Raw genomic sequence first — 12,880 nt, forward strand, 5'->3', positions numbered from 1 at the left:
TTCTGCTCAGGGTCCTGCACCCGCTTTGGCTGCAAGGCCTGGGAATGAGAGTGGGATGGGGTTAGGCCCTAACCTTTAGGGCTTCTGATGCAGGAGGACTCTGAGAGGAGGGAGGGGAGCAAGAGTATGAGAGGTGGGGTGCACCTAAAGTGAGGCGAGTTGGAGAGAAGGGAAAGGACCCTGAGAAGGGTCTAGGAATCAGAGAAGGTGAGAAGGTGCTGAGGAAAAGGGAGTTGTCCAGGGAAGATGCTACAATCAGGGGAGGAGCTAGATGGCATCAGGAAGGCGGGGCCTGTGCTTTCACTATATTTGGCCTTTTCCTATTATCCCATTCTCCTTGACAGGTACCAAACAGCGTAATATTTAAAATACATATATTTTTTATTGATTTCAGAAAGGGAGGGGGGGGGAGAGAGAAACATCAATGATGAGAGAGAATCGTTGATTGGCTGCCTCCTGCACGCCCCAATAACCCCGGGCACGTGCCCTGATCAGAATCGAATCATGACCTCCAGGTTCATAGGTCAATGCTCAACCACTGAGCCATGCCAGCCGGACCAAATAGTGTAACATTGAAAAGACAGAATAAGTCTTTTTTTGCACCACTTCTTAATTCTGGAGAGGCTGGGGTAGATGGGAGGGGGTAAGAAAAGCGTCTGGAGAACGGAGGGGCCAGGAGGCCAAAAGAAAGGTGAGCCTGGGGGGGGGGGGAGGGGCGGCGGAGATCAACCAAAGGACTTGTATGCATGCATATACGCATAACCAATGAACACTGACAGCAGAGCGGTGAGGGCATGTGCTGGGGGTGGGAGTGTCCAGGGAGAGGTCAATGGGGGGGGGGAAAGGAGACATATGTAATACTTTCAACAATAAAGAATTTAAATTTTAAAAAAAAGTGAGCCAAAGCTGCTCCCGGTTGCTTGGCAACAGCTGTCGTCAAAAGGAAGCTTGGTTGCTAAGGAGCTGTGGCTCGGAGAACAACCGACAGCTGGGGCCCCGCCCCCTGGAACAAGTGCCGACCCCCAGCAACGCTCCACTAGCGGCGCGCTCGGCGGAAATCGCATCCCGTTACCCAAAGTCCCGGCGCCCGCGGAGCCCTCACGGCTCCCACGCAGCCCCACCTCCTAGCAAGTCCTTTCCGAGGCTCCTCATAGGCGGGCAAGCCAGCCACGTGACTTCTTTTGTTTCAGAGGCGGTGCCCAGCCCTCGGCCCGCAGTCTGATTGGTCCGAGGGACCGTCTCTCTGCGGCCGACACTGCTACGCCTGCTCCTTGCGCGCTGATTGGCCCAGGAGAACGGTCCTTCGGCATCCAGGGCGGAGCAGACGGGAGGGCCCGGACTGGATTGGGCGGTGTCAAAACGAGGGGCGGTCCCTACTGGCGGGGCGGTTGGGAGGCGAAGGGAGAGTCTTTTCAGCGCTGAGGACGGGCGCTGAGGAGGCGGCGGTGGCTCCCGGGGCGTTTGAGCGGGCTCACCCGAGCCCGCGGGCCAACGCGGAACCAGGCCCGACTGGCGGGACCGCCCCGGACTCCCCGCGGGGCTTCCTCGCCGCCATGGAGGACGGCGTCTACGGTAGGTCGGCGAGGGGTGGGGCCGGCTAGGGGCGGATGAAGGCCCTCGTCCTCCACGTTCCGCCGCGAACGCTGCCCCCGGCGCGCGCCGCTCGGAGCTGCTCGGCACCGTCGCCGCCGCCGCCGCGTTTTTGCGGGGCTCGGGATGGGCTTCCGGCGGGGCCCGAGAGCGGGGCGTTCCAGGCCATTGTTTGGGCCGATCCTGTTTCCGGTGGCGGCGGGAGGGGGCGGGATGAGCGGTGGAGCGGAGGCCGCGGCGGAACCATTCCCCCCGGAGGGGCCGGGCAAGCCCAGGGCCTGCTGGGAGCAGGGGTGGGGGGGCGCTCCTGGGGGCCGAGGGGTGAGGGAGAAATCTTGGGGCTCCAGAGACCCCACGGAGACCGTGGCCTCTGGTGCCCCGCCCCCTGCCCCAACTCCCGCGAGCTGTCATCGGCGTCCCCCGCCGTAGTTACTTCTCATGGGCCCGGGAGGCCGGACACCCAGGCCCGCGGCTGCATCGCTGAGAATGGAAGTGGGAAGCCAAGGCCTCGGCCCCTTTGCAAGTAATGAGCCCACAGTTGAGACTTCCAGCCGCCTTCTCCTTCAGGCCCGGGTCCCCTTCTTCAAGCCAGGCCCCCAGCCCCTTCCCCCGGCAGACATAAGAGGCCTGACCCTCATCTTCACCCTCCCCCTGAACCCAGGCAGGGGTCATGCCCCCCGGCCCTGTAAAAATCCAGATTGCAGGAACACAGGTTCCCCGTCCCCCCAGAACTGACCTCCATCCAACCCCTGACCCCCCCAGAACCCCCAGACCTGACTCCAGAGGAGCGGATGGAGCTGGAAAACATCCGGCGGCGGAAGCAGGAGCTGCTGGTGGAGATCCAGCGCCTGCGCGAGGAGCTCAGCGAAGCCATGAGCGAGGTGGAGGGTCTGGAGGCCAATGAGGGCAGGTGAGGACTGGAGCCGGGAACTTGGGGGGTCGTGGGGCCAGGCCAGGGGCCAGGGCTGCCCAGACATTGACCCTCCACCCCCCTGCTCTCTGCCTCTGCAGTAAGACCTTGCAGCGGAACCGGAAGATGGCAATGGGCCGGAAGAAGTTCAACATGGACCCCAAGAAGGTGCTTGGGGCCACGGGGCTGGGGTCAGCCTGGCGGACATGCTGACGGGGTGTGATGGTTTAAAGGCCTATTTTAGGGGGACAGACCTGGTCCCAATCCCTGGATTTCGCGGGGTTGACTGTCCATTTGTTCCCTGAACATGAGCCAAGTGCTCCAGCCCCCAGACCTTTGCTTGTGCTGTGTCCTCCGCCGGCCGTCGTCTTTCCCTGCTTGTTCGTATTTCTGGACCCACTTCTGGTGTCACCTAGAGTCCCAGGAGGAGCTGGTGTCTGGTAGAAGCAGACAGTGACATGCTCAGCGGCGGCGTGAAAGAGGCCCCGGGGCTGGGACACTCAGGCGGGAGCCGGGGCGTCGGGGAGGACTCCCTCCAGGAGGGGATGCTCAGGGCAGGTTTGAGGGAAGAGCCAGTGTTCACCCGGTGGAGGAAGGCATTTGTTCGTTCATGCAGTTGAAGCCCGTTGCCTCCTGCCTGCCTTGGGCCTGCTCCTCTGCTAGCCAGTGCTCGGCCCCTAGAGATGGTCGACTCTGCTTGGCCTGCAGGGAGCCCTGAGACCTGGTCACCACAGTCCAGGGCGAGAAGGAGCTGTAGTGGAGGTCCTCATGGCGCTGGGAGAGCCAGAGGAGGCCGGGGTCCCCCCCGAGGGCTGGCCCTCACAGTGCTTGAGGGCCTGCTGCTCACTGAGTTTCTCGCATTATTCCTCCTGCCCCGAGCAGTGTAGCTTGTTCAGTCCTCCAGCAAACAGCCACTGAACTCCTGTTCTCGCCAGACCCTGCTCTCGGGGCTGGAATGAACCAGGCGGAGCAGAGGGAACAGTGGGTGCCAAGGCTGTATGCGGTGAGGCGGGAGGGAGGCTATTTAAAGGCCTGTGAGAAGCCTGGAAATGACACCTGGCCCTGCTCGGGCAGCGTGGGTGGGTTTGGGTGCTGAGGTTCCTGGGGAGGTGGTGGGAGTGGCTGTCAGCGTATTAGCACTGAGACCCGGTCCCCGCTCACTAGGGGATCCAGTTCTTGGTGGAGAACGAACTTCTGCAGAACACACCTGAGGAGATCGCCCGCTTCCTGTACAAGGGCGAGGGCCTGAACAAGACAGCCATCGGGGACTACCTGGGGGAGAGGTGAGGCCCCGCCCCGCTCCTCCAGGCCTCTCCCCACAGCCCCTTGCATCCGCCTCACTGCAAGCTGCTCTCCCGAGGAGAGACCCTGACAGACTAACCTTCCAGCTGGACTATGACTGGCTGGGCTGACGCCGGGGCCTGGGGAGCCTGGGGCCATCAGGGGAACCTAGGGACCGTCTGGGAGCATCTCGGGGGCATGGGGACCTTCTGAGGACATCTGGGAAGTGTGGGGACCATTATGCCTGGGGACAGGAGAAAGTCTGTAGGAATGTGTCACAGGAATGTGAGAACTGGGTAGACACTGATGTGCATGGGAACCGTGTGGACAGCTTGGAAGTATGGGGACTAGCAGCAGGTATTTGTGGAGCCTGGAGACCCCGTGGAAATCGGGGCAGGAGGACCTCTGTGAACTCTGGGGAGGACGGGGACTGCCTAGAAGTCTAGGGCACGTGAGCCTGGAGGTCAGTGCACAGGCACCATCTGTGGGTGTAGGGAAGGCGCGGACTGTCTGACCCTAAGGTGCAGGAGGGCATGCTGGGAAGTCGGGGAGGCCTGGGACCGTCTGTGAGCGTCTGAACGTCCGAGGTGCACAGGACTCTGGGTGTCTGGGCGCTTTGGGAGGGTGTGGGGATCTAGAGTGTATGGAACTTTCTGGACATCTGAGGTGCGTGGCGACTGTCTGGGAATGTGGGAACTGATGTCTAGGAACCTTCTGTATGTGGGATCCATCTGTGGACAGCTGCGATGTGTGGCGACTGGGGACATCTGTCATTGTGGGGAACGTCTTGTGGACATGTGGAAGGTGGGGACTGACCGTGGATGTCTGGGGGGTTGGGGGCCACCTCTGGACATCTGAGGAGCCTGGGGATTAGCTGAGAGGTGACCGTAGGCGGAGCACATGCTGGCTGCATTTCTCTGTGCAAAGGGTCAGCCACACCAGGGCATGGTCTGAGCGCCCTGCCGTGGGCCGGGCCAGCACTGGGTGCAGAGTGCTGGCTTCCCCAGTGCTGGGTCCACGCCCACCCTCCCGGACCCCTTTTCTGAATGCCCGTGCCTGTCCTCCCAGGGAGGAGCTGAACCTGGCCGTGCTGCACGCCTTCGTGGATCTGCATGAGTTCACCGACCTCAATCTGGTGCAGGCCCTCAGGTGAGAGGGACGGGGCTGGCAGGGCAGGAGCGTGCCTGTCAGGCCTCCGTTACAAGCGATGACACCTGCTCAAAACTAAAATAGAAGCAAAAACCCGGGACTGGGTTGCTGCATGTGACACAGAAGCCCGTGGTGGGGCCTTCAGGCGCAGCTGTCTCCAGATGTTCCGACGGCACCAGGAGGTCAGCTTTACCTCTTGGTTGTGCTCGCCCCTGTGCTGGCATTGCTGGCTGCGGCCTGCTCTTACAGGATAACAGAGCCCCTGCTGTCCTCCAGGCTCGTTAGCAAACTGAGGAGAAAGAGCACTTTCCTTAAGTCCACCACAAGTCCCAGAGTCCGTGCTCATTGGTCCGACTGGGTCATGTGTCCATACGCGGAACAGCTGCTGAGGCCACAGGTTTGGTGGGACTGAGCGCGGGAAAGGGGTTCCCTGGTCCTGACGGCACCTGGCCCCTTTCGCACGCAGGCAGTTTCTGTGGAGCTTCCGCCTCCCTGGAGAGGCCCAGAAGATTGACCGGATGATGGAAGCCTTTGCCCAGCGCTACTGCCTGTGTAACCCCGGCGTTTTCCAGTCCACAGGTGGGCGCCCGGACCCTGGGGCCTGCGGGGAGGGGCTGGGCCCGGGGCAGGAGGCCGTGGGGCCACTGACCTGTGTCCTCACACCCCGGCTGCTGCAGACACCTGCTACGTGCTGTCCTTTGCTGTGATCATGCTGAACACCAGCCTTCACAATCCCAACGTCCGGGACAAGCCGGGCCTGGAGCGCTTCGTGGCCATGAACCGGGGCATCAACGAGGGCGGGGACCTGCCTGAGGAGCTGCTCAGGGTCAGGCCCCCTCCCCTCCCCTCCCCTCCCCACAGCCCACAGCGCACAGCCCTCCCCGTGGGCCTCCCGTGCCTGGGCACTCCACCTGGGATCCCGCCTTTCCACGGGCACCATTTCTTGTCTCTCTCCCCGCTGCCTCTTTCTTTGTTTCTCTTCCCTGTCTCCGTCCCCGGCCCTCTGACTTCCAGGGTCTTGGTCTCCCTCGTTCTCCACCTCTGTCTGTTTCTGTCTTTAAGAGCTCGGTGGGGTCTTCTCTCTATCTTTTCCATCTTCTCTCCTTTCTCTCCTCCCCAGGGCCCCCTCCACTCCTCTGCTTCCGCTTTCCTTTTCTCCCCAGGCTCCCCCTCCCTCTCTCGATCCATGGCTGTCCCACCTGTGGTTTCATTGCCGTCCCCTCCCCCTCCTCTGCCCCTGCCAAGTAGGCCCGGGAGGGTCCCAGGGGCCTGGCGTTGCTCACTGGGCTCTCGCCCCTCAGAACCTCTACGACAGCATTCGAAATGAGCCCTTCAAGATCCCGGAGGATGACGGGAATGACCTGACCCACACCTTCTTCAACCCGGACCGGGAGGGCTGGCTCCTTAAGCTGGGTACGTCCCCTGCTGACCCTGCTGGCTGCTCTGCAGGGGGAGGTCAGTGGGCCTGGGCTCCGCTGTGTGACCCCAGGCAAGCGAGGCGACCTCTTGGCCTGTTCATGCGTCTGCGTCATGAGGCTGAGGACGTGCTGGCCCGTGTGCTGGCCCGGCTGGGGGCTCCGCAGACACTGGGGGGAAGCGAAGGGCTCAGGCACAGGGTACTGCCAGGCTGTGCGGGTGGATGGAGTCCCTGACCGGAAAGGGAGGGGGCGTGGTGCCAGCAGATGCGGCCAGTTAGCAGGGGTCACGGTCAGTTAGCAGGGGTCACGCGGTGCCTCTGTCTGAGGATGGTGCTCCTCGGCCCAGCTGCACAGGAGAGTCACCTGGGAGCTCTTACACCCGGTGGTTGGCCTGTGAAGCCAGGAGGGGGCAGGACAGCCGTCAGTTATGGTGAAGGCTCCCCAGGTGGCCCTAATGCAGAGCTGAGGTTGTGAGCTGGTCTGCAGCCAGGCCTGGCAATGGTAGGTGCCAGGGGAGTGTTAGCTGCGGCTTTTTAATGGAGAAGCCCTGAACGGCTGCTCTGGGAGGCAGACTGACAGCGCCACAGTCCAGTGTGCACAGTGCAGACAGCAGGGCAGCGGGGGGGCCCGGGAAGCCTGCAGCCCAGCACGAGGCCGGGGCGGTACCGCGCTCCTGGGGTCGTCTCCCCTCCCCGTGTGGGCTTGTGCCGGGCCCAGGCAGCCTTCTCCAGCATTAGAAGCAGGTCCTGCCCGGGTGCAGATGGCTCTGGTGCTCGTGAAAAATGCAAATCACGTCCTCCAGCCGAGGTGCTGGGTGCCTGGTTCCTGGGGGGAATTCTGGCTCCGCAGGGAGGGTGTCGGGAGGGCAGCGTCACCAACGATTTCCCCTCCAAACGCCTCCCTCAGCAGCCATCCCTCCCCTCTCCCGGGTGAGGACAGTGAGGCTTGGTCTCTGACCCGAGCACATCTCTGCTTTGTGATCATTAGGGAAAGGCGCCTCTTAGACACGGACAGGCAGGAGGGGGGCCTGCGGCGGCTCTGTTCACGGTGGTTAAAGCCATGGTCACTGCTGCTATTCAGTCCCTCTGGCCCACAAGGAGCCCACAGCAGGGAGGTGGCTGAGAGGGCAGGAGGTGGTGCTGAGGTCACTTGGGCAGTTGTGCTGGACTTGACTGAGTCCCCACGCCACCTGGGCCAAGGCGGGGTTCTGTCTGCTCCCCTGTGGGGAGGGCCTCCAGGGCACAGACGTGTTCATGGCGGCAGCGGAGGGCCTCCTGGCCGAGGATGTGGGCAGGGTGGTCTGGGGCCTGGCACTGATGCAGGGGGTGCTCATGGCTGCCTCCTGGGCTCAGGGCACTCGCCTCCCGGGAGGGAGAGGGCCTGGCCCATCCTCCCTCATGTGGATGTAACTGGTTTTCTTCCCTCTCTCTCCCTCCCTCCCTGCGTGTTTCTCTTTGCTGTTTCTCTCTCTCTCTCTGTCCTACCCCCTGCGCATCCCTTCCCTCGCCCACCCTATTTCTGTTGCCTGTGGCTCTTGGGGGCACCCCACTCTTCTGCCTTGCCTCTCGCCTGGTCCTGCCTGCTTTCTCGCTGTCTGCCCCAGGAGGTAGGTACACGGCGTCCTCGCTCCCCGTCACTACCGGAGAGGGGGCTGGGGGCTCAGACTCCTGGGCCCGGGCTGGCCAACAGGCTTAGAGAGCGGAAAGCCCACCCGGGGGGGACCAGTTCCTGGGGCCCAAGCGCGCCTGTCCCTGCTTGTCTGTCTGTCTGTCCCACGCGTTGCTTCGTCCCAGGCCCCGACAGCCCGCGCCCCTGCGCTTGCTCTGCCTCTCACCCCCTCCCCCTCCCAGAGGCCCTGACCCTGTGCTGAGCCCAGGCCCCCTCCCCCCTTCCCTTTCAGGGGGCCGGGTGAAGACGTGGAAGCGGCGCTGGTTCATCCTCACTGACAACTGCCTCTACTATTTTGAGTACACCACGGTGAGGACCGGGGCGTGAGGACCGGGCGGGGCTGAGCTGTGGGGCCTGGGGGCGGGGCCGGGGTGAGGATTGGGAGGTCCGAGTCCTGTCCGACTTGCTCTCTCAGGACAAGGAGCCCCGAGGAATCATCCCCCTGGAGAATCTGAGCATCCGGGAGGTGGACGACCCCCGGAAACCAGTAAGACCCTCCCCGTACCCCTTCCTGCCGCAGCGGCGGCTCCTCTGCCCTCAGGCCGGCTCTTACCCACCGCCCCTCTTCGGTGTCTCCCCAGAACTGCTTTGAGCTTTATATCCCCAACAACAAGGGGCAGCTCATCAAAGCCTGCAAAACGGAGGCAGATGGGCGCGTGGTGGAGGGGAACCACATGGTGTACCGGATCTCGGCCCCCACGCAGGAGGAGAAGGATGAGTGGATCAAGTCCATCCAGTGAGCTGGGCTCCGGGGCCCTGGGGTGGGGGTGGCTGGGACCGGACCCCCGGGCCTCACCCTGGCCCCTCCCCTCCCGCAGGGCGGCTGTGAGCGTGGACCCCTTCTACGAGATGCTGGCCGCCCGGAAGAAGCGGATTTCTGTCAAGAAGAAGCAGGAGCAGCCCTGACCCCGTCCCCCCCGTTATTTATTACCGCGCCGCCCGCCCGGGGGGCCGGACCCCTGGGGCTGGGGCTGTGGATGCTGGCTCCCCGTGTGGAAAACTACCACCTCTGGTTCCTCTCTCGTTATTTGTAATTAACGCACTGTTGGTAATAATTATTGAACTGCTCGCGGCCTGCTGACCTCTCATTTCTCGGGGTTGACAGCTGTCCATCCAGGGCCAGGAGTGCTGGTGTCTATTGGGAGCTGTCAGTGGAGCGAAGGGTGCTGGCCAAGAGGGTAACCCCCCTGGGGCCTCTCGGGTGGCTCCGTTCTCATTGCACCCCAAGCCTGCAAGGGTGGTAATGGAGGCGGTTGGTGTAGCCGGAGCTGGTGTTGCTTTAGAATGTCACGGGCACGCAGGTATTCCCAGGCGAGGTATGGCACCCGCTCAGATGCCACCTGGCAGCCGGAGCCGCGGGCGCTGGTCCCTGTAGCGGCTTGTGGTCTTCGATGGGTGACAGTTAATAGCTGTGGGGCTGTGAGCTGGTTTGAGGGGCAGCCAGAGAGCTGGACGGGCTGTGGAGGGGACCTGGGGAGGCCTGGGAAGGGGGGACCGGAGGAAAGAAGGGGGAGGCCCAGCACTGGACGCAGCAGGTGGGGGAAGAGGTTGCTGGTGCTGGGAGTGGGCTGGGCCCGGACGGTGCCAAGAGGCAGGAATGCGGTAGATGGACCGGTTCCTCAGCCGGGATTAACCTCCTCGTGAGGACATTGCACACCCGGCAGCGATAGCGCCGAGAGCCTGTGCTTCTGTAACCACCTCCATTTCCCGGGAGTCACAAGGACTGGAGTGCAAGGACTGAGGGCGCCCCCAAGAGCCAGGCCCGGGCCTGTCCACCTGTGCCCTCGAGCTCCAGGCGCGCATGGTGTCCCCTTGGAGCAAAGAGGTGGTGTGGCAAATTGGGAGACCCCATGTCACTCCTGTGCCCAGATGTGCAGCCGAGGAGACTCCAAGGACCACAGCTCTGGCAGGTCCCTGGGCTGACTGCCCCACAGAATGCAGTTCCTGCCGCACCCTGCATCCTCCGGACGTCGAATCCCTGACTGAGTGCTCCTGGTGGGGTGGGGTGGGGTGGGGACACACACACACACACACACACACACACACACACACCCGCCGCCTCTCCCGTGGGCAGGGCTAAGTGCCATAGCAGTCACCCTCCTGCGAGAGCGAGAGCCGGACCACAACTCCTGGCAGGCTGTGCTGCTCTGGGCGCCCCACTGCCGGGAGAGTCATTCCCGAGGTCTCCTGGGAGTTGTAGTTTCTCAAGACAATGCTGTCAGCTTTACGGTAGCCTGGTGCCCCACCAGGTTGGGAAAAGAGGCCCTGACTGCTTCAACCCCCAGGGGCTGAGGGGAAATGGATTTTCTGACTCCTCCCCAAGGTTCCAGGGAAATGGAGTCATCCACCCCAGAAGGTTGTGGTAAATGGGAACCTTGGGTAAGTTAAGGGTCTCGACACTGTCTCACCGGACCCTGCACTCCTCCATGGGTCCTTAGTGCCGACTAGTGGGAAGCAGCTGGCTCGGAGAGGCCCTGGAAGAGCATCTCGGGCAAAGGGAACAGCATGTGCAAAGGCAAGAAGACGCACGGTGGGTTGGAGTAACTGACAGACCAGTCTGCCTGTTTGGTGGTGGTGGTGGGGGAGGGTGACAGAAAATGAAGGGGACAGCCTTAGCCGGTTTCTCCAGTGTTAGAGCATCAGCCTGAAGACGGAAGGGTTGCAGGTTCAATTCAGGTCAAAGGCACTTCCCTCGGTTGCAGGCTCAATCTTCCCCCCCCCCCCAACCCCCCCGCCCCCTGGGGTTGGGGCATACCAATCGATGTGTCTCTCACCTCAATGTTTCTCTCTGTCTCCCACCCCCTACCTTCCACTCTCGGATTAACAACGAGAGAGAGAGAGAGAGAGAGAGAGAGAGAGAGAGAGAGAGAGAGAGGGAGGAGAGAGAGAGAGAGAGAGAGAGAGAGAGAGAGAGAGAGGAGAGAGAATGGAAATGAAGGGGATACATGGGCCTCATCATTCGGGGCCAGTACGTGGAATGTATTCTCAGTTGGTGGAGGCCATCCAAGGGCTGATGTGGTGCATTTGGGTGGAGGCTGTAGGCAGGGCCGCGGGCTGCTGCAGAGAGGTTTGGACGTGAGCGGCTGGAGGGAGGGAGGCTAGGAGGCTGTGCAGTCAGCCAGGGGAAGGGTGTGGCTGCAGAGGCGGGACAGTGGCCCCTGTGAGTCGTTTCGGACGAGGAGCCAGTAGGACTTGCTGAGGGCTGGGTCAGCTGGGATTCTGGCTTGAGTATCTGGTGAACGGCATTGCCATTGAGTGAGATGATCAAAGAGGGATTGTGTGTGTGTGTGTGTGTGTGTGTGTGTGTGTCTTGGGACATCAGTGGTTCTGTTTTAGCCAAATTAAGCTGGATTGTCGGCGGATCAAGTGAGACTCCAGTCATCTCAAAATTGCCCTTCAACAACCCCCCCCCCCACCTCAATCCCTCCAAGGATTAAGAATTCTAGCTTCCATCTCCCTCCTCTCCCAGGACCCCAAACTCCTAACCCCCTTGTTATAGGTGACCCTCCAAAATCCACATGTTGAAGTCCGAGCCCCCAAGATCTCAGAATGTGACCTTATTTGGAAATGGCATCATTGCGGATAAAATTAGTGAAGATGAGGTCACTCACATGGGCCCTAATCCAGTATGACTGATGTCCTTCCTTCTCCCAAGGGATATTTTGAACACAGACACACAGGGAGAATGCTGGGGAAAAATAAAGGCAGGGGTGGGGGCGATGCCTCCTCCAAGGAACCCCAGAGACTGCCAGCAAGACACCAGAAGCTGGGAGAGAAGCAGGGGGCGGGCCCTGCCCTCAGCCTCAGGAGGCCAGGCCTGCTGGCACTTTGATCCTGGCCTCCTGGCCTCCAGCACCGAGTCAATAACCGTCTGTGCCCTAAGCCTCCCAACTTGCGGTGCTTGGTTAAAGGCCTAGCGAACCGACGCACCCCTCCCCCCCAGGCCCTCACCGCACGCCTGGCGTGGGCCATGCAGCCCCTGCCCCGGCAGCCATGTCCCAAGGTCAGTTCAAGCACCAGCAGGTCTACTGGTGGCAGCAGCGGGAACAGGCACCCACTATGTCCTCTCCCCCCCTTTCTCCATCCCCCCGACTCGAACGTGACCCTCATGCCCTGAGTCCACAGCATCCTCGCTCAGTCCCTTCTGGCCCCTTCCCTCCTCTCGTATCCAAACGATATCCCTCAAATACGCAAATGAATCCGGTCCCAAGGTGATGGGGAACAGGCTGAAACCAGGAGATGAGCTAAAAACAGAGACCCCGTCAGAGAGATGGAAGCACAGTCAGTCCAGAGTCAGGAGGAACCAAGAAGCAAAACATCGAGACAAAAACAAGGCAGAAAGGCACAGGGGAGACAGGAAGGCCATCGGGAGACACGGCCGAGGGAACACGCAGAGACAGTGGCCCTGGCCGGTGTGGCTCAGTGGACAGAGCGTCGGCCTGCGGACTGAAGGGTCCCAGGTTCCATTCCAGTCAAGGGCACATGCCCGGGTTGCGGGTTTGATCCCCACCGGTGGGTCTTGCAGGAGGCAGCCGATCAATGATTCTCATCATTGATGTTTCTCTCTCTCTCTCTCCCTCTCCCTTCCTCTCTGAAATCAATAAAAATAAAATATATATAAAAAAAGTAGAGACAGCGAACTCAAAGAAATAGTAATAGAACTAGATGAGAAAAGAGGCGGAGTGACAGACACAGACGGAGAGATGGGAAGATTCCAGGGCAGGTGGTGACCGGAACTGGGGCCGGTGAGACGCGGAGCTGAAAGGGACAGAACCGAAGGGAGAGATGCCCATGGAGAGATGCAGTCAGGGGAAGGCCAGAGGCCAGAATGCCGGGGAGGTCACATGCAGAAACGGGTAAACTG

General features: G+C 61.6%; 1 protein-coding gene across 2 annotated transcripts; it reads left to right on the top strand.

The window, feature by feature from the left end:
- Positions 1 to 1,379: 1,379 nt before the first annotated feature.
- On the top strand, positions 1,380 to 9,084 carry CYTH2 (cytohesin 2). Of its 2 annotated transcripts, none has more exons than XM_081107671.1 (12): positions 1,380 to 1,572; positions 2,353 to 2,500; positions 2,602 to 2,668; positions 3,665 to 3,783; positions 4,850 to 4,930; positions 5,397 to 5,509; positions 5,608 to 5,756; positions 6,232 to 6,343; positions 8,249 to 8,325; positions 8,432 to 8,503; positions 8,598 to 8,752; positions 8,835 to 9,084. In XM_081107671.1, the coding sequence occupies exons 1-12, from the start codon at positions 1,554 to 1,556 to the stop codon at positions 8,920 to 8,922; spliced, it is 1,200 nt and encodes a 399-aa protein (XP_080963797.1). In that variant the 5' UTR covers positions 1,380 to 1,553; the 3' UTR covers positions 8,923 to 9,084. The 2 variants fall into 2 exon arrangements, with proteins under 2 accessions (XP_080963797.1, XP_080963796.1); XM_081107670.1 differs by lacking the exon at positions 1,380 to 1,572 and adding an exon at positions 1,821 to 2,113.
- Positions 9,085 to 12,880: the final 3,796 nt, after the last annotated feature.

Source organism: Myotis nattereri (genome assembly GCF_964212035.1).
Source record: "Myotis nattereri genome assembly, chromosome: 15".
NCBI lineage: Eukaryota > Metazoa > Chordata > Mammalia > Chiroptera > Vespertilionidae > Myotis > Myotis nattereri.